The sequence below is a fragment of the Cannabis sativa genome, chromosome 9 (genome assembly GCF_029168945.1).
Source record: "Cannabis sativa cultivar Pink pepper isolate KNU-18-1 chromosome 9, ASM2916894v1, whole genome shotgun sequence".
Taxonomy (NCBI): domain Eukaryota; kingdom Viridiplantae; phylum Streptophyta; class Magnoliopsida; order Rosales; family Cannabaceae; genus Cannabis; species Cannabis sativa.
Window position 1 is genome coordinate 57,005,936 of NC_083609.1, and position 17,077 is coordinate 57,023,012.

Sequence of the window (17,077 nt, forward strand, 5' to 3'; positions counted from 1 at the left end):
AAACAGATTTTTTCTTTTTTATTATTTTAATGCATCTTTTTTTTTTTAAAAAAAAAAATTATATTTTTTACGGAGTTTTTCTTACAAGTTTTCACTTTGTATTTTCAGCAAAAAATTTTGTTTTTCCACTGTAGTAACATCAAAATTACATTGTTCTGTATCAATAGAAAAACAATAGTGTTGTTGTAAAAACAAACATCACATTATTTTTCTATAAAAGCAATGTCAAAACAACTTTTTTTATTAAAAAAAAATGAAAAAAAAGAAAAAACAATCCTTATAAATGTAATTTTTTTTTTATCATTTTTATATATTTATGAAATAATTCCTTATTTTTACTGGTGTTTTTATTTATATTTTTGATATATAGAAAGATTATAACTTTATATGTATAAATTACAATATATTTATAATAGGTTTTTTATATAGTTTCGATAAATTTTAATTAATTTATAGTACTTAAAATAAAATTTTAACAATCATATTTTTTTTTGTAACAGTGTCTTTGCTTTTCAGAATAATAGTTTGAAAATTTGAAATGCTGTGAGAGAGATTTACATATATTAAACTTCTCATGATTATTTGCCTTACAAATAACAAAAAAAAAGTATATGTTTATTAAATCATTATTAGTTTATTACCATATTCTGCTGTGCTTTGGGTAACCCTAGCCCAACTAAAAATATGGGCTAGAATGATGGGCTTAATCAATGGCCCACTTTTTCGCTTTTATTTATGATTATGAAGAAGATTGATGAAATTAGACTCTACCTTTTTTATATTGTCATTTTTTTTTATCCTCTTTTTTAAAGTTTATCATTTTTACATTTTTTTTTAAATATTATACCAATTTTATCCCTATCACTTTAAGATACTCTCCATGTGACTTCCTTATGTCAGTGTATTTTGGGTACAATATTTATAAAAAGAGGTATGTTTCAATTAAATAAAAATTAGAGGTAAATATAATTAATTGATTAATAAAAGAGGCATTTTTCAACTTAAGAAGATTCGTAAATTTTTTGCTGAAAGATTAGTACTTAAATAGTCAAGTGAAGGAGTAGCTCAATCAAGAAGATTCTTTTTATAAAATATATGATCAACTCCCAAAATAACAATAGTAATCTTTTTTGTTCATATTTTAAGAAAAACCACTAGTAAATCTCAACATTTTCTATATATAAAAAGTAAGCCAATATATATACTAGTATACAAGTAATGATATAAATATATATATGGTGTAGAAATTACCTATTATTTTACTGTTGAATTATGCTTTAGTTCTTGGTGTGACTCATTAAGATACCTTTACCTTAATACAAACTAATATTATAACTTAAAGTCGATGATGCTTTTTGACATTTTTGTCAAAGGTTATGGCATTTGGTTGTGCTTAGGAATCTTCAGTTTGTTTTTGAGTCACTTTAATTAAAAAAAAATATAAATAAATTTATATATAGAAAATTACTAAACATATTCATCACAATATATAACCACGATGATCTATAGTAATTACAGCTTAAGGCCTTCATTAGAGCTAGACTCTTCTAAAAACCAACTAATTATGTCTTTTTCCTTTAAGAAAATTTGTTCCTTTCCACATTTTTTAGAACCTATATATATATACTTTACTAATTCACAAAGTTTTGTTTAAAAAAAATTCCAAATTCCAAATTCCAAACCCAACAAAACAAGCAATCCCATGAATAATAATAATGAATTAACAATCTCAAACACAAACAAGTGAAATTTTTTCCCTATATAAATTGTAATGACAATGAACTTAACAATATTCTAGTTTCATTATCAACTACACTCTCTCTCCCATAATATTAATTTCTAAATTATATATATTAATCAGTAATAATAATGCATACTAATATGGACCCAAATGTAAGAAGAAGAGGATCTGGGGCAGGATTGAGAGGATTGGCTTATTTGTTTGGTGTATTATCAATCATTCTTATGATTATATGGCTTCTCCATTTTCGTGGCAGCATTGAATATGACTCACAAAATCCAGCTCGTGTTTTTAATGTATGCAGATTAATCTTACTCCTTATTAAATTATATTATTGACAGATTAACTATTAAATTTTCATTAATTACCACCAATTTCTCTACATTTTCAGGTTCATCCATTGCTTATGTTTGTTGGGTTTATAGTCTTTTCTGCTCAAGGTACCTACTTAATTATCTACTTAATTAACTTAAACTACCAGCTTAGATTTTTTTTTAATTAATTAATATTCAAAGAAAAGTTGATTTTACTTCCTCTAATTGTCCATAACATACCACTAAAATATAGAAAAATAGTTTAGTACAGTGATAAGCTAAGAAATTTTGTTCTGCCAGGGACTTGATTATTATAAAATAAATATTTGTGTTTACTTTAAATGGAAAATACAATCATTCTTAATAAACTTATATAGTTTAATATTTTTTCATGTTTTATATTGCAGCTAAACTATACATGCTGTTTGGAAGTAACTGTGTAATTACTAAGTAGGGTAATTATTAGAGTGGTAATTAAACTATATTTTAAAATGCAAGGTGTATTTGGATATGAGGTGGTAATTACATATGAATTCCTAATATTTTATTTGGCAAAATAATTAGTAATTACATAGGAAAATAATATTTTTTAGTAACTAATGTTTAATATGGAAAGTTTTTAGTAATTACACAGTGTAATTACATTTAATTCTCATGGGGCATGAGAATTGGAGAGTGTAATTGGAACCCCTCAATTACTTCCAATTACACAGTTACAGTGTAATTACATAGTGAGACAAATATACCAAATTGTATAATTACCTCTAATTACACACAAATCTAATTAATGGCTTTCCAAATGCATTATAATTTTTTAATATTAAACTAAAAAAACTCTCTTGAATGAGAGAGATAATCAATCGAATTTTTTTTAGAGAGTGCACTTATTACTTACCTTATAATTTTTTATAATGGTTACAAATTGTTATAAACTGTAATTTTTCTTGGCAGCAATGATGGCCTACAGAACCGTACCAGCTGAGATGAGAGTAAAAAAGATCATACACATGCTATTACATATAATAGCCATAGTTATGGGAATTATTGGCTTATGTGCCGTTTTTAGGTACCATAACATGATCAACTTAGGCGATATGTATAGTTTGCACTCTTGGATTGGCTTGACCACTTTCATTTTATATTGCCTACAGGTAAATTCATTTAATTTACAAAATTACCACAAAATTATAATTTGTTTAGAAAAATAACATAACGTTTTTTTTGGGCAGTGGTTGGTTGGGTTTTTGGTGTTCATGGTGGGTCGTTCTTCAGTTACTAAAGAAAGAATGATTGGGTGGCACATGGTAGCTGGAAGAGCACTTCTATTCATGTCAATTTGTGCAGCTCTTACGGGCCTAATGGAGAAAGCCCAGTTTCTTGGGCTTAAATATCAACACGAGGCCCGTTTGGTTAACTTCCTTGGGCTTTCAATCCTTCTCTTTGGGGTTTTCGTAGATCTTTCTATCGTTTATGGTCGTTACATTTAAAATGATTTTTATGTATCTTATATATATAGATTATTTAATATTTATTTATTTATTATTATTATTTTTTGGGTGTGATTGTATTTATTGTAATTTGTTTGTTATATATACCTGGAGGGTTTCATGATGTGAATTTGATTTAAATTGTGATTTTCGGCCTAAGGGGGCTCAATAATTAATAATGTATTTGTGTTTTTTATTTATACATTAAAGAAGTGTGTTTTGAGATCACTTTCCTCTGGTTGTAATTCTTTTAATTTCTCAGTTGGAGAATACAATGTTAGCTCATTTGTTAGCTAAATATTTTAGAGTCCAAAGCATATGCTATTTGGAAGATGCAGGCCCGATCATAAGCATAAAGAGACTAGACCTATACTTAAAATCTACTTAGTCGAAGAATCTAAAAAAAAATTACAAAAATTTTGAGGAATGTACTCCTAACTATAGAGTTTATTTTTTTTTTTCCTTAAAAACTATGAAAAATGTAATTTCTTTTACTATGAAAAATGTAATTTCTTTTACTTTTTGTTTCATCACATTTTGTTCCAATGTCTAAAAAGGCAAAATAAGAGTAAGTTTGGAACTAATACTACTTAAATCAACTACTTGGGGTTGAGACATGTCCATTTTGAACTCAAATCATAATTATCATCATCATAATTAATTTTATAGAGATATCAGTAGTGTCTAGCACCATGTAGAAGTAGCGTCTTATGATTGGTTATTAATATTTTTTAAAAATTATTACCTTTAAATTATATACTTAATTAAATTAATAATGATATGACATTAAGAATGATACTAAACACTATTGATATATTTTAACATTTCTCAAACAAAGAATACACGTGTCTATCCCTTTCGGCCTACAACAAAATATTCCAACATAGTTTCTAATATTTTTATATACATTTTATGACAATTCACAAACAAACCAAACAAACAACATTTGTTTTGGAAGATCATTCCAAGTTCCAACATTGTAAAAACAAACAAACCAATGTTGTTAACTTATATGTTCTCTAAGCAATTAGCGAACAATCCCACTTTTGGTTCTTAAGCCGGCCAGCCGGCCAATTCTCAAAACTCCAAAATTCATTCATGTTCATTGTTGACCGTACAATAAACACTTCTACAAAACAGTGTCAGTCAGTTACTAATCTGTTGCTCTAATCATAAAACTTAGTAACAGAGTAAAAGAAAAACTTGGTGACAATATTATATGGCAAGTGGGGGTCGAAGCTACCAGCTCTATGCTGGGGTTGTCACAATTTTGTCTCATTTGATAGCCATAACTGTGACAGTGTTAGTACTAGTTTGGCTTCTCAAGTTCCAAGGAGGCTTTGCTTTCAAATCTGGAAACACACAGAAGATATTCAATGTATATATATATATGCATTATTATAAGATTATATTCTAAAGTAAATTTCAACTAATTAATGTTCTCTTCTTTCATATTTATTGGTGCAGTTACATCCTTTCCTTATGGTGGTTGGGCTTATAGTCATTGGAGGAGAAGGTATGCATGCTAACAACCAAGTTATCTTCATCTAATTTGTATGGATATTTTGCGGCCGAAGTATCAAAAAGTTTCAGCAATATAAATACTTAATGTTAGTAAAATTATAATTTTCGTCCAAAGTCGTTATTATGAACTCTATTAGTGTGTTGAATTTGCAACCAAACTTGGTTTTTTTAAATTTATTTAAAGAAAATTTGAAACTAACTTCTACTATATGTTTCTATTCAGACTTTAAGATGAAACTAGACAAAAATTTCAAGTACCCTAACATTAAATACTTATGCCGCTAAAAAATTCTTAAGATACCTGATTGCATATGCCGCTAACATTACAGGAAGATGAAATTTTATACTAATAAAAAGACTAATTTGGTGTAAAACTAATTTTTGCAGCTATCATGGCATACAAGACAATGCCGGGAACAAGAAGAGCACACAAAGGGGTGCACATTATACTACATCTCCTAGCTTTGTTGGCTGGAATTTTAGGGACATATGCAGTATTTAAGTTTAAAGATGAAACCGGTACTAAAGATTTTGTCACCTTACACACTTGGCTAGGCATCATTGTCATCACCGCATACGGTTTACAGGTAAATGTACTAATTTTTAATTCCGTTCAATACTAGCAATTGTCCATGTATCAAATCATGCTTCTTGAATTTTGACATGTTCCAAATCATAACGGTCTGAAAAGTTCGAAAGATAATTCTAAGATCCTTTCTTTTGAGTATGAATATATGTAGCTTCAATAATTGAACAGATTCAAATCCTTTATTTCAGTTCTTGTTAGGTTTCTTCACCTTTTTCTTCCCGGGTGCCGCAATGCCGGCAAGAGCAAACATCCTACCATGGCACACATTTTTCGGGATGGTGATCTTTTTGCTAGCGGTATGCACCGCTGAGACAGGGCTGCTTCAAAGATTTATTACCTTAGGGTTAGGATTGAACCAAGAAGGACTCATAGTAAACTTCACAGGGTTGTTGATCTTCCTCTTTGCTGTGACTGTTACACTCAGTGTCATTCTACCAAGAAATCATTATTAGTGCTAATAATTTAAATAGGGGTAGAAAGAATTCAACACTTGTGTTAGTTCAGTATGCTGATTATTTATATCTCTAATACAAATTTGATTAATTGTTATTAAAGAACTCTCATGGTCATACAAAGATGAAATGTCTTAGACCTATTTGCTATTAAAGATAAGAATGTTGTTGAGATTGAAGCAGTTGACCAGCCAAGCAAGAAAAAGAATAAATTGTTTGTTTAGATGTCTAACTAAATAGTCTCTCTTGCATAATCATTTAACACTAGATTGGGTGAGCCTTAAGAAAATAAAAATCATTTAACACTTTATTTAAAAAATATATAGTATTTTTGAAAATTACTGAAAAATATATATATGTTTAAAGGAAAAATATATTTTTAGACTCTTGGGTTGAGTAGACCCTAGGCGCGGGCTTAGTCCGCTTTAGCCCAAGCCCAACCCTGTATCTTACAAATTTTAACAAGGTATTAGAGGAAAAACAAAAAAAATCTCTAACAATTGTCTAATTCAAAAAAAAAAAAAAAATCAAAATATATTTTTGTAAATAAAAATTTTAGATCGTAAAATTATAAATAAAACATAATTTTTTTTTTTAAATATTTCTCAAAGTTTTATTTGATATGATATGATATGTCATTTTTTAACAAAAAAAAAAAAATGAGTGTTTTAATCATTTTTCTTTTTCCAAAAAAGTAATTTGAAATAGCAGTCCCTAATATCTAGTGATACTTGCAATAAGATCCTTAAATTTAACTATTTATATTTAGATAAAATTAGTTATTTTTGTATTTTTTTTATATACATATTTAATTTGAAGTCAAATTCTAGCATAAACAGTTTAATATAAAATATATATATACAGGAGAACCTCTATTTAAGAATACTCTATTCAAGAATAACCTCTAATTTGTTATAAAAAAATCAAGTCTCAATTTGAGCCAGTTATAAATAAGAATAACTTCTAAATTGTAATTAGTTATACATTTTAAGTCCCGTATTAACAAAGTATACCTCTATATAAGAATAATTACATCTTAATAAAATATATACATATGTTTTGTAAATTTATTTACATAAAATTAATAATTTTATTCCAAATTGTAATATATGTATTAACATTATATTTACTCTAAAATAATTATATTATAATTTAGTATTAATAATTATTTATTGTTATTATTATTACATTGATATTTTTTGGTTTAATTTTTTTTTTCTAGTGTAACTCTATTTAGTTATAACCTCTCAATTAGAATATAATTTGCTTAGTCCCAAGTGTATTCTTGAATAGAGGTTCTACTGTATATATATATATATATTATTAGTTTAGTTCTAATATCTGTAAATTAAATTCAGAGTATTATTTTGTATAATTTTAAAAATAACTTTTATAAAATACATGATCTAAAATAGTATCTACTCATAAAAAATAATAAAAAAATACACCATATTATAAATTAGTTTAAAAAAAACTAAATAATTTTAAATCAGATTAAATGAATTTAGTTAGCTGTATTTAACTAAGATAAAATAAGAATATTATCAAACTAAAATAATTTTAATTTAATTATGTTATAATATGAGAATTAATAAAATATTTACTCAATCTCTAACAAAGTTTTTGTTTGTTTGTTTGTATGCTAAGTTTTTAAATTGCTAGATGTATAGACTTCATAGAACATAATATATTTTTTTATTTTTTGTGCAAGGTATAGATTCATAATATATAATAAAGTACCAAATTGTATAATGAATAATAATAAATATTTAATTAACAGAATATTAGACATTCTAGGTGGCTTAGTGGAAGTCGTACCTAAGCCATAATAAATATAAATCTTATATTATATATTAAACAATAAACAATATATTAATATCTTAATATACATTAATGGGTAACACGCATTGTCTCCACTCCACCCATTTTTTAATTTTAATTTCTTATCTTAAGATTTAATGCTAAATAGATATTTTTGGCAATTAATTGCAGTTCATTTAATTCATTTTTCTTTTCTTTCTTAAATCACTTATTTATTTGAACTTTTTTTTTCTAATTATTTTTGAGTTTAGGAAGTTGCGGCAAATAATAATAAAGTGAAGAGTTGCTAACTATTCCTTTTTTTCTTTTCGGAAATTATTCCTATTTGTATAATAAATTATTATAATAACATTGGGATCGATAATAAGAATTTCCAATCCAAACACATAAAATAAAAGCAATTAATAATAGATACAATTATAAAAGCTTATGCTTTTTAATAAACAATTATCATTTAATCAATCAATCAATCTAATTGGCACTCTATCTTACTATAAAGAACTTTATCAACAATCTTAACTTTTAATTAATAAAATAAAAAAATAAAAAATGCACATGAGAATCAGATTTTACTATCACCCCTTCTAATCTTTTGGAAATAAAGTGAAATCAATTAAAAATAATAATGTCTAAATTTTGTGCATGTGATTGTGAGAGATGAGATCCCAAGAATAATAACAAAGGTGCCACTTTTTCACTATAATGGAATAATCTTTACATCAATATAAATAGGGAATATATTTTCATCTTTAAACATTATTTTACTAGATTTTAGACAAAAAAATAAAAATAAAAATATATCAATTACATTTTTTTATTACAAAATGATCAGCATCACAACAATAAGATAATATCAAGAAGATATAGCAATTTGCATGTACACAAATTATTTCAAATCCTAAGAGCATTCTTAGCAAAACCATAATTCACAATATATTTATTAACATTTTACATAAAAATAGAATTAAAATTAATTAAACATTATTGTAGGTAATGGGGAATATAGTAAGATCACTAATTTATGTAGAAAAAAAAAACTAAACGGCACCACTTGTAGTCAAATTATACTATTATTTTTTTATGTGTTCTATTGTCTCAACCAATACAATTAAGACAAATAATTTAAAATGTTCTTGGTACATCAATTAGAATAAAAAACTATAATATTTTACATGGGTTGTTTTTTATTAAGGTGAAAATTCACAATAATTTTTTATTATTCAGATACAATAATGTTTGAGTCATCATACTAGTAGTAATATATTCATTTTGAGTACCTTATGCATTGTGGCATCTTTTTCTAATATTTGCCAAGAGTGAAATGTATCTGGTCTTAGTAGCATAATGGGATATAATTTTTTTTATAGAATTTTGTCGGTTGAACTTTTTTGCTATGAAATTCTCCTTAAATTATAAAAATTGTTATAAATATTCACTTTCGATTAAATTTTGTTAATGTCCTTAAACAATTTGCTAATATAATAGAATAAAGACTAAGGCTATCTTCAATGGGACTTTAAAAACCTAAATATGATGTAATTTTTTCATCAAAAGCCTCCAACCCAACACTAAAAGTAAACCACTAATAATAGTGGGCACTATAGACAACTGCATTTTACTTTTTTTTTTTTTTTCTTTTTTGTACTTTTTAATAATTAAATGATCCTTTTGAAAAACAAATAATTATATAGTAATCTAATTTATTAATTAAATAAAATAATAATAAAAAAATATACTTTTTAGTGTAATTTTTAGTGTTGTAGTTAAAATTTAAAAAAAAAATTAGTATTGAAATAATGATTTAACACTAAATTTAGATTTCTCCGTTGGAGTTGCCCTAAAGCAAGAATGCTACTTATTCTAAAATAAATAAATGAAAGCCCTTTTTGATCAGACTTTTGTGTACCCATCAACCGTTTTACCAGAACAAAACTTCATAGTAAGAGAAATGTTCCATTGTAGAGCAATAACTTAAGGTTGTTTCTTACTTGAGCAGAGCTTGTTACACAACTCCCTCCAAAATCAAAATGACATTAACAAACTACACAGTACACAACAATTAGAACCATAATTAAAGAAATAAATAAATAAATAAATTACACCCATTGCTGCTTTGTGGCCTCCATTCTCTCCAACAACCCAGCAATTTCAGCTTGCATTCTGATCTTCATGTTGTAATAATCACAATGCGAGTTCTCCAAAACTTTCAGTTCATCGAGTTTCTTCCTTCGCCTATCTTCTGTCTCTTGCAAGCACAGTTTTGAGAGCTTCTCGGCGTGTTCTCCTTCTAACTTCTCGGTGGTTGCCCTGATCATTCGATGGTATTCCTCAGCGTCCCTTCGTGCTTCATCTGCTTTACTCTGGAACATCCTAGCTTCTGCCTCTTTGACTCGCACTATGCTTTCTAAGCTGTCGAAACCATCTGGTTTAGATATGGAGCCGAATCTAAAGTCATCGTCAGAGCTTATGATTGAAGATTTGTGGTCACTGAGACGGACATCGTTTGATATTACATCACGTTGTAAACTAGAACTCATGTTGTAAGGTGCATACTTTGCTGCTAGAGATGTGGATTGAGGAATAGGAGTAGTCTCTTTTCGGACAGAGCTTTGAGTCTTTGAAGACAATTCTTTTGTGGTTATGACAGAAGACGAATATTCCGACATGTTATCTGTGTCTGTAATTAGAAAAACATTCAGTGTCAGATTTACTCATATCAGAATATTTCCATAAATCCAAATTTTAACAAGAAACATTACATGGTTAAGTTCACTTTTTTCAGATACATACAAAATACAAAGATGCATTTTAATTTTTGATAAGCAAAAGAGAAAGAGACTCAAAGGGGGCATGTCCAACACTTGAGGCTTTATCTAATAATGTTAACAGAAAATAGAATCCAAGAATAACCTCTCTTTTTGTTCAAAAGAAAAATGGAGGCTTCCTTGCACAGCTTTCGAGAAAAAAATCATCATTGAAAGGTCAATTGCCCCTTATTAGGGTGCTTAAATATTTAGTAGTGTTAATTAAGTAAAGTTAATTGTTTAAACACACAAAATACCCTTTAATGTATTAACTTTCTCCTATCATTTCCATTCCTCCAGCCCCAACTACATGATGAAACCATTAAAAAAGAAAAATTATGCTTTCATGACTTTCCCACTTCTTATAAGTAACAATGAATTTCATCACGTATGTAATTCTAAATCTGAGTTATGCTCTAAAAACAAGTGACATTTCAATTTGACAGAAATGAAATACAGAAAAAAAAGACAGAGAATTTGAGACTTACACTTGAAGAATTGAGTAATGGAACCGCAGGCATCGGTTGGAGACATCAATTTATTTCCCAATTTAGAAATGATCTCCTCAGCCTTATTGTGTAACTCCTTGCCTTTGAAATCATCACTTCCCCTGAAAATCTTCCTAACACAATCAAGCTCCTTGACAAAGTTTTCAAGACCCCAATCCTTGGCACAACAGAGAAACACATCCTTAACAAAACCAAACATTTCAGAAGCATGATCACAACAAATGCAATGAAATTGCATCTCAGTAGTCCCAGAAGGACCTTTCAAGCTTGGACCTGGTTTGATAAGATTCCTTTGAATGCCACAAGAGGCATGACACCAATGAGAACAAACATCACAACCAACCCAACTACAAGTATTGCTAGCATAGTCAAATTTAAAGCACACAGGACACATACATGAGCTGCAAAACCCTTTATTCTCAGAACATATTTTGCAGTCACAATCATCAACAGGCAATAAACTCTTGCAATTCACATTCTTACATCTCACAGACAAGAAAATCTCTACCAACTCGACCGGTGGAAGGCGGTTTTTGACAGACAAAAAGCTCCCAAGACCAAACTTTACAGCAACCAAAATTTCCAACTGATCCTTTTGGCACTTAGACAAAGTTTCCTTAGTGAGATCAGACCTTCTCTTGAGCCTGTTCTGTAGATTTTCAAGCTCATCTTTCTTATCAACCATGGAGATAAGATTCCTCAAGTATTCCTTCGTTGACAAGAGTGTTTCATCTGAAAGTTCCTGAATTGTTTGAGCCATTAAAGGGACAGACTCATTCACAATTTCCCTAATAATTCTCTCAGGTCTAGACACCTTCCTTGGTCTCCCACCACCATCAACACCCTCAAAACCTCTCAAACTCTCAGAAGCAGCTTTTCCTCTAGAATCCCCAGATTGAGTCTCCATCCTTAGCCTCGCAGGAAGCTCAGATGGGAAAAACGAGTGATTATTATTATTATTATCAGAACTAGTAGTCTTATGCAAACTACTGTTGTTATTACAAGAGTCCTTTCCTCGATTATTACCTTGCATCAATGCATAAAGCCCACCACCACCACCGCCGCCATGATTATTCAAAGCAACTCCATCACCAACAGGCTTAAACCGACTATGAACAGACCCATTAGTCCCTTCCCCACAGTTCCAAATTTGATCATCTTTCCCAACCGAATACTCATAATTCTCAGTCGAATTTCGAGTAAGAGAGCAACTGGGGTTGTGAGAAAAAGGGTGAGAATGAGAGTAAGAAAGAGAAGCGTTGGTGTAATCGTTGGAGTAAGTGGTTTGAGTAAGAGATTGAAAGCTTCGGGTAGGCCTGGATCGAGTCGGGTTGTGGTTATGATTATCACCGCCATTTTGTAAAGCATTTGAAGCTGTGAGCGAAAGAGATACCTCAGGTAAAGCTAGAGAAAGATTAAGAGTCTCAAGCTTCGGCCTTTTTTCACGATTCTCTCTCTCAACACCATTATCATCTTCTTCTTCTTCATGTTGTTGTTCTTCTTCTACTTCCATTTCTCGTTTCGAATTCAAATTGAGAAAATCTCTCTCGACCCATTTGTCACCTTGGATTGAGTTTTCAGAAACAACGACGACTTCTTTACCTTTGTAATTAGTATGACTACTACTACTCCCACCACCACCTTTATCAAACGAATTCAACAGATTTTTCCCGGAAAATTCTTTCTCGAGAAAAGCCTGTTTAGAAGAACTGTTATTATTAGCATTACTATGAGTGTTGAAATCACAGAGATAGCTTAGAGTCAGCTCTTGTGATCCTGAGTTACCGAATTTAGAGAAAGCTCTTGACTGAAACCCATCAGAAGAACCCATCTCCGATTCTCTGAGAAAACCCATACCCTTGTCGAAAATACCCATTTTTCTATCTGGGTTGTTGTTGTTCTTGTTTCTCTCAGAAGAAAAACGCGTCAGCTTACTTACAGAGCTCTCATCCATGGTGTTGTTCATACCATTAGTCAGATCTCTCTCACCGCCAAACATGGCCTTGTGGACCTTTATTACACCAAGAGAGAGAGAGAGAGAGAGAGAGAGAGAGAGAGAGAGAGACTGTAGGAGGAGGGAGCAACCGGAGAAAGAGAGAGGAAGATGGGGTGGAAGGGAACAGGGGCAATTTGGTAAATTCAAATGAGTATCTGGGGGCATATTGGTAAATGCAATGAGTATTGAGGGGCAATTTGGTAAATTGAAATGACTTGATTCTTCAACGCACTATCGCCGATAACGGTTGGTTTTTTTCATGCGTTTACACGAATAACAACAGTAAGATTCTTTTTCTTCTTTGCTTTTTGGGAAATGACTTATTTGACCCTCTCACTTGGATAAATTTACGTAAATGTTTCGTTTTGACCGTTCTCTTACTTATTTAGGGAGAAGAAAGAAAAGAAGAGTACGACTTTTTTTTTAAAATAAAAAAAATATAATAATTAATGATAATAAATTAATAATGATAATGAGCTGATTATTATCCATTTTATTTAATTTAGTGGCCTAATTAAAGGCTACGTTTCTTTCTTTAATATTTTGTTTTGAAGTCAAATTTAGACACCTATTATTTGTGTTGTTAAATATCCACCGTTTTTTGAATTTTCACATCCAAAAGATTAACCAACAAAAACGTTTCTCTTAAGGCTCGTTTGGAACGCCGTATTAAGTCGTATTGTATTGTATTGTATTATATTAAATTGTATTTTATGCAATATTTTTATGTAAAACTATATGTGGTATTAACTTTTATGGACACCTAAATATATAATATTTTAGTATAAATTAAAGTTTAACATAGTATTATATAAAAATATGATATATAATCCAATTCAATATAATACAATACAATACAATACGACCTAATACGGCGTTCCAAACGAGTCCTTAAGGTGTTAATCAAACCGCTAATACTCCACAAACCACCTATATTATACTACACTGCACAAAAAATATGGTTTGAAATTTTTTGTGCTGCAATTACGATTTACATTTTTGCCAAACTGCACCGTGTGGTACGATTAAGTGCAATTTGCAGTTTTATTATATATTGCAAAAATACTAATTTTAACACAATATTTTTTCTTTTTATATATGAACAACTTGTATGTTTACAAAACTCAAGTCATACAATAAAATTTAGAGAACATCCATATAAATTATTCTCATTTTTATTTTTACTAAGTTATTATTGTTAACATATTATTAGTGTTAACAATATTATATAATTTTTAAGAGATATTTCAATAAAATAATTAAATTAATATATATTACGATATTAAAAAATTAATAAGATATTTTTTAATTGTTAAAACTTTATTAGATTATTTTTTTTTATTTTAATATTTTATATATAGTGTAAATCGTTTAAACTGCACTATATTTTTACGGTGCAGGTTTTTCGATTTTAAGGTCTTGCATTGCGGTTTGAGAAAGCACAAAAACTACATATGCGGTTTAGTTTGAAAAAATAACTTAATCCGTACCGCTAATATCCCTACTGCATTAATGTGTCAGGTACATAAGGTTATATTAAAATGTAATTTTTTTTAGAGTAATTTGGTGTATAGATATTTTTTTATATTGGAGAAGAAAATATTCGAATTAAGGGCCTCCTGTTTGTGAGGAGAACTGTGGAACCATTAGGCTATGCTATAACCACATTTGCGGTATAGCTACTTAAGTTTAATTTTTGACATTAATAATATTTAAATTATATTTAGAGTAATATCCAAGTGTCATTTTCTTATTGGTATATATAAAGTAGATAAATAAAAAATAAAAATTTAATAATTTAGACCAATCAAATATTGTCACATGACAATTTATTTGACACTTAAAGTACTTATAGAAATTTCAAAATTATAATTTAAGTATTATTATTATCAAAAATTAAAAATTTAAATATATATTTATAATCGAAAATTAAATTTAGATATTTATATCATAAATTATTCTACTTTTATTAATTAGTGTAGTTCATTTTAATCGGTTATTAAAATTATCATTATTGAAGATAATTATAACTTTGATACAGATATATAGATATATTTTTATTATTATTATTTTCATTTGAGAGCCTAAATTAATAGAGAACATATAATAATTTAGGATTTAACCAAAAATAACAAAAAACAAAAACATGTGTATGGTATAAATAAATAAACAACCAAGTCAAATTGTATCCCGTGGAGTTCAGACATCCCATGTTTACTAGTTGTTCTTGGTCAATATTAATAATTATAGCCAATATTTGTTTATTATTATAATTATTTCATATCAAAATTTATACATGGGAATTTTCGAAAGATTGCCTGTGATAATTAGATGCCTAATTATTTATTACACTATGACTAATCAATATGCTTATTAGTGAGTTGTCTAACTCAAGTCACAAAAATAGTATAAAATAAACTAAATATTTGAGACATAAATACTTATATACTTTACTTTGTTGTAATTAAATTTTAGGAAATTCTACAATGCACTCCCTTAAAATGGATATATTGATGCACACTTATCTGTTTTAGCACCCGAAATAATTTTTTAGTCAAATTTTTTCTCATGGTCATGTACGTTATAGTTATTTAAGACATCCTGTAAAATTTTAAGAAATTTGGAAAAGTTTAACACGCCGAAAACTACGTTCAAACAGTGTATTGCACGCGTGACTATTTTATTTTATACGCGTATAAAATACACTGTTTGAACATTATTTTCTATATTATAAATTATTCGGAATGTCTCAAAATTTTGTAGGTTATCTTAAATAGTTATATCGTACATGAATATAAAAAAAAAAATTAGACTAAAAAAATTTTCTTGATGCCGAAACAAGTCAAGAGTGTATCAGTACATCCCTTTTAAGGGGGTGTATTCTAGAATCACCCTTAAATTTTTATGTAATTTTGTTTTTGGTAAAAATTTTTATATTGTTCATTTTATTGCATTTAAATACTTATATAAATTTTTTGGTGACAAATTTTTATGTTGTTTATTTTTAGTGGCACAAAAAAAAAAAAAAATCATTGTATAGACATTTGGTTATAATATTAATCTCTATATTGTTACCAGTTCATAACTAATTTTACATCAAATTCATAATAGTTGTGATTTTAATTTTTACATTTGAATATTTTCTAAATTTTTTATCCCAATATATAAACTTTTCTGGATTAATTTCACCTTACTCTGAATTATACATAAAGTTTTGGTTGTTTTTCAAATTTGGAAAAGCAACTTTACTCAAACATATATTAGGGAATTTAATTAATTTATTTAAAAGATAATTAAATGAATGATGTAAGAAATGGTGTACGGATTCTAAAGATTGACCCCAAAGAAAATTAAAGTGGAAGAGTGAGTCATAAGATTATAGATAGTTAGGAAAATCAATTAAGAAGTTAATAATGTAAGATATTTGTATAATCTCCACTCCACTTTCATTTCATCCTCCAAAAATACAAGTTTTAATTGGATTTTATACAATCTAATCAAACGTGTATATCAGGGATTGTCCCTTATTAATAAATTATTATTAGTGTGAAGAAGTGTTTTGAGCAGTTAAACATTTCTCATTATTATATTAATAATAGTAATGTGATGTAAAGTTTTTATCTTGCTTAATTAATTATTATTAAAGTTTATATTATATACAAAGAGAATTTATCTCCTTTTCAAAAAGGAATTGTGTAGCCTTATGGAGTGGTACTCATTTGGAAGCAATAGGTATTTTATGGGAACGGTTTCAACTGATAACCATTTTAAGGACTGTATATAAATCTCAATCGATGAATTTAAAGATTATTATTAGCTGAAAGAACTAGAGATAAGATG

The 17,077-nt window shown here is 28.2% G+C and overlaps 3 protein-coding genes across 3 annotated transcripts; 2 read left to right on the forward strand and 1 right to left on the reverse strand.

Annotated features, from left to right (window-relative positions):
• Positions 1 to 1,759: 1,759 nt before the first annotated feature.
• On the forward strand, positions 1,760 to 3,733 carry LOC115722905 (probable transmembrane ascorbate ferrireductase 3). Its single transcript, XM_030652271.2, has 4 exons — positions 1,760 to 2,037; positions 2,133 to 2,181; positions 3,007 to 3,206; positions 3,285 to 3,733. The coding sequence occupies exons 1-4, from the start codon at positions 1,870 to 1,872 to the stop codon at positions 3,540 to 3,542; spliced, it is 675 nt and encodes a 224-aa protein (XP_030508131.1). The 5' UTR covers positions 1,760 to 1,869; the 3' UTR covers positions 3,543 to 3,733.
• A 915-nt stretch (positions 3,734 to 4,648) lies between these two features.
• LOC115723944 (probable ascorbate-specific transmembrane electron transporter 2) lies at positions 4,649 to 6,491 on the forward strand. The gene is made up of 4 exons (XM_030653406.2): positions 4,649 to 4,920; positions 5,010 to 5,058; positions 5,454 to 5,653; positions 5,844 to 6,491. Exons 1-4 carry the CDS (start codon positions 4,762 to 4,764, stop codon positions 6,105 to 6,107), a joined length of 672 nt encoding a protein of 223 aa, XP_030509266.2. The 5' UTR covers positions 4,649 to 4,761; the 3' UTR covers positions 6,108 to 6,491.
• Positions 6,492 to 9,844: 3,353 nt separating this feature from the next.
• On the reverse strand, positions 9,845 to 13,412 carry LOC115722093 (protein OBERON 3). Its single transcript, XM_030651215.2, has 2 exons — positions 11,221 to 13,412; positions 9,845 to 10,605 (listed from the first exon to the last, which is right to left on the reverse strand). The coding sequence occupies exons 1-2, from the start codon at positions 13,400 to 13,402 to the stop codon at positions 10,025 to 10,027; spliced, it is 2,763 nt and encodes a 920-aa protein (XP_030507075.2). The 5' UTR covers positions 13,403 to 13,412; the 3' UTR covers positions 9,845 to 10,024.
• Positions 13,413 to 17,077: the final 3,665 nt, after the last annotated feature.

What these genes read in the sequence shown, in the direction of transcription:
- LOC115722905 (XM_030652271.2), top strand. Translation starts at nt 1,870, where the DNA reads ATGCATACTAATATGGACCCAAATGTAAGAAGAAGAGGATCTGGGGCA. An exon ending in ATCCAGCTCGTGTTTTTAAT is followed by an intron (nt 2,038 to 2,132) that starts GTATGCAGATTA and finishes CTACATTTTCAG; the next exon opens with GTTCATCCATTGCTTATGTT. An exon ending in TCATTTTATATTGCCTACAG is followed by an intron (nt 3,207 to 3,284) that starts GTAAATTCATTT and finishes TTTTTTGGGCAG; the next exon opens with TGGTTGGTTGGGTTTTTGGT.
- LOC115722093 (XM_030651215.2), bottom strand. Translation starts at nt 13,402, where the DNA reads ATGCCCCCAGATACTCATTTGAATTTACCAAATTGCCCCTGTTCCCTT. An exon ending in CATTACTCAATTCTTCAAGT is followed by an intron (nt 10,606 to 11,220) that starts GTAAGTCTCAAA and finishes TTCTAATTACAG; the next exon opens with ACACAGATAACATGTCGGAA.
- LOC115723944 (XM_030653406.2), top strand. Translation starts at nt 4,762, where the DNA reads ATGGCAAGTGGGGGTCGAAGCTACCAGCTCTATGCTGGGGTTGTCACA. An exon ending in ACACACAGAAGATATTCAAT is followed by an intron (nt 4,921 to 5,009) that starts GTATATATATAT and finishes TTATTGGTGCAG; the next exon opens with TTACATCCTTTCCTTATGGT. An exon ending in TCACCGCATACGGTTTACAG is followed by an intron (nt 5,654 to 5,843) that starts GTAAATGTACTA and finishes CCTTTATTTCAG; the next exon opens with TTCTTGTTAGGTTTCTTCAC.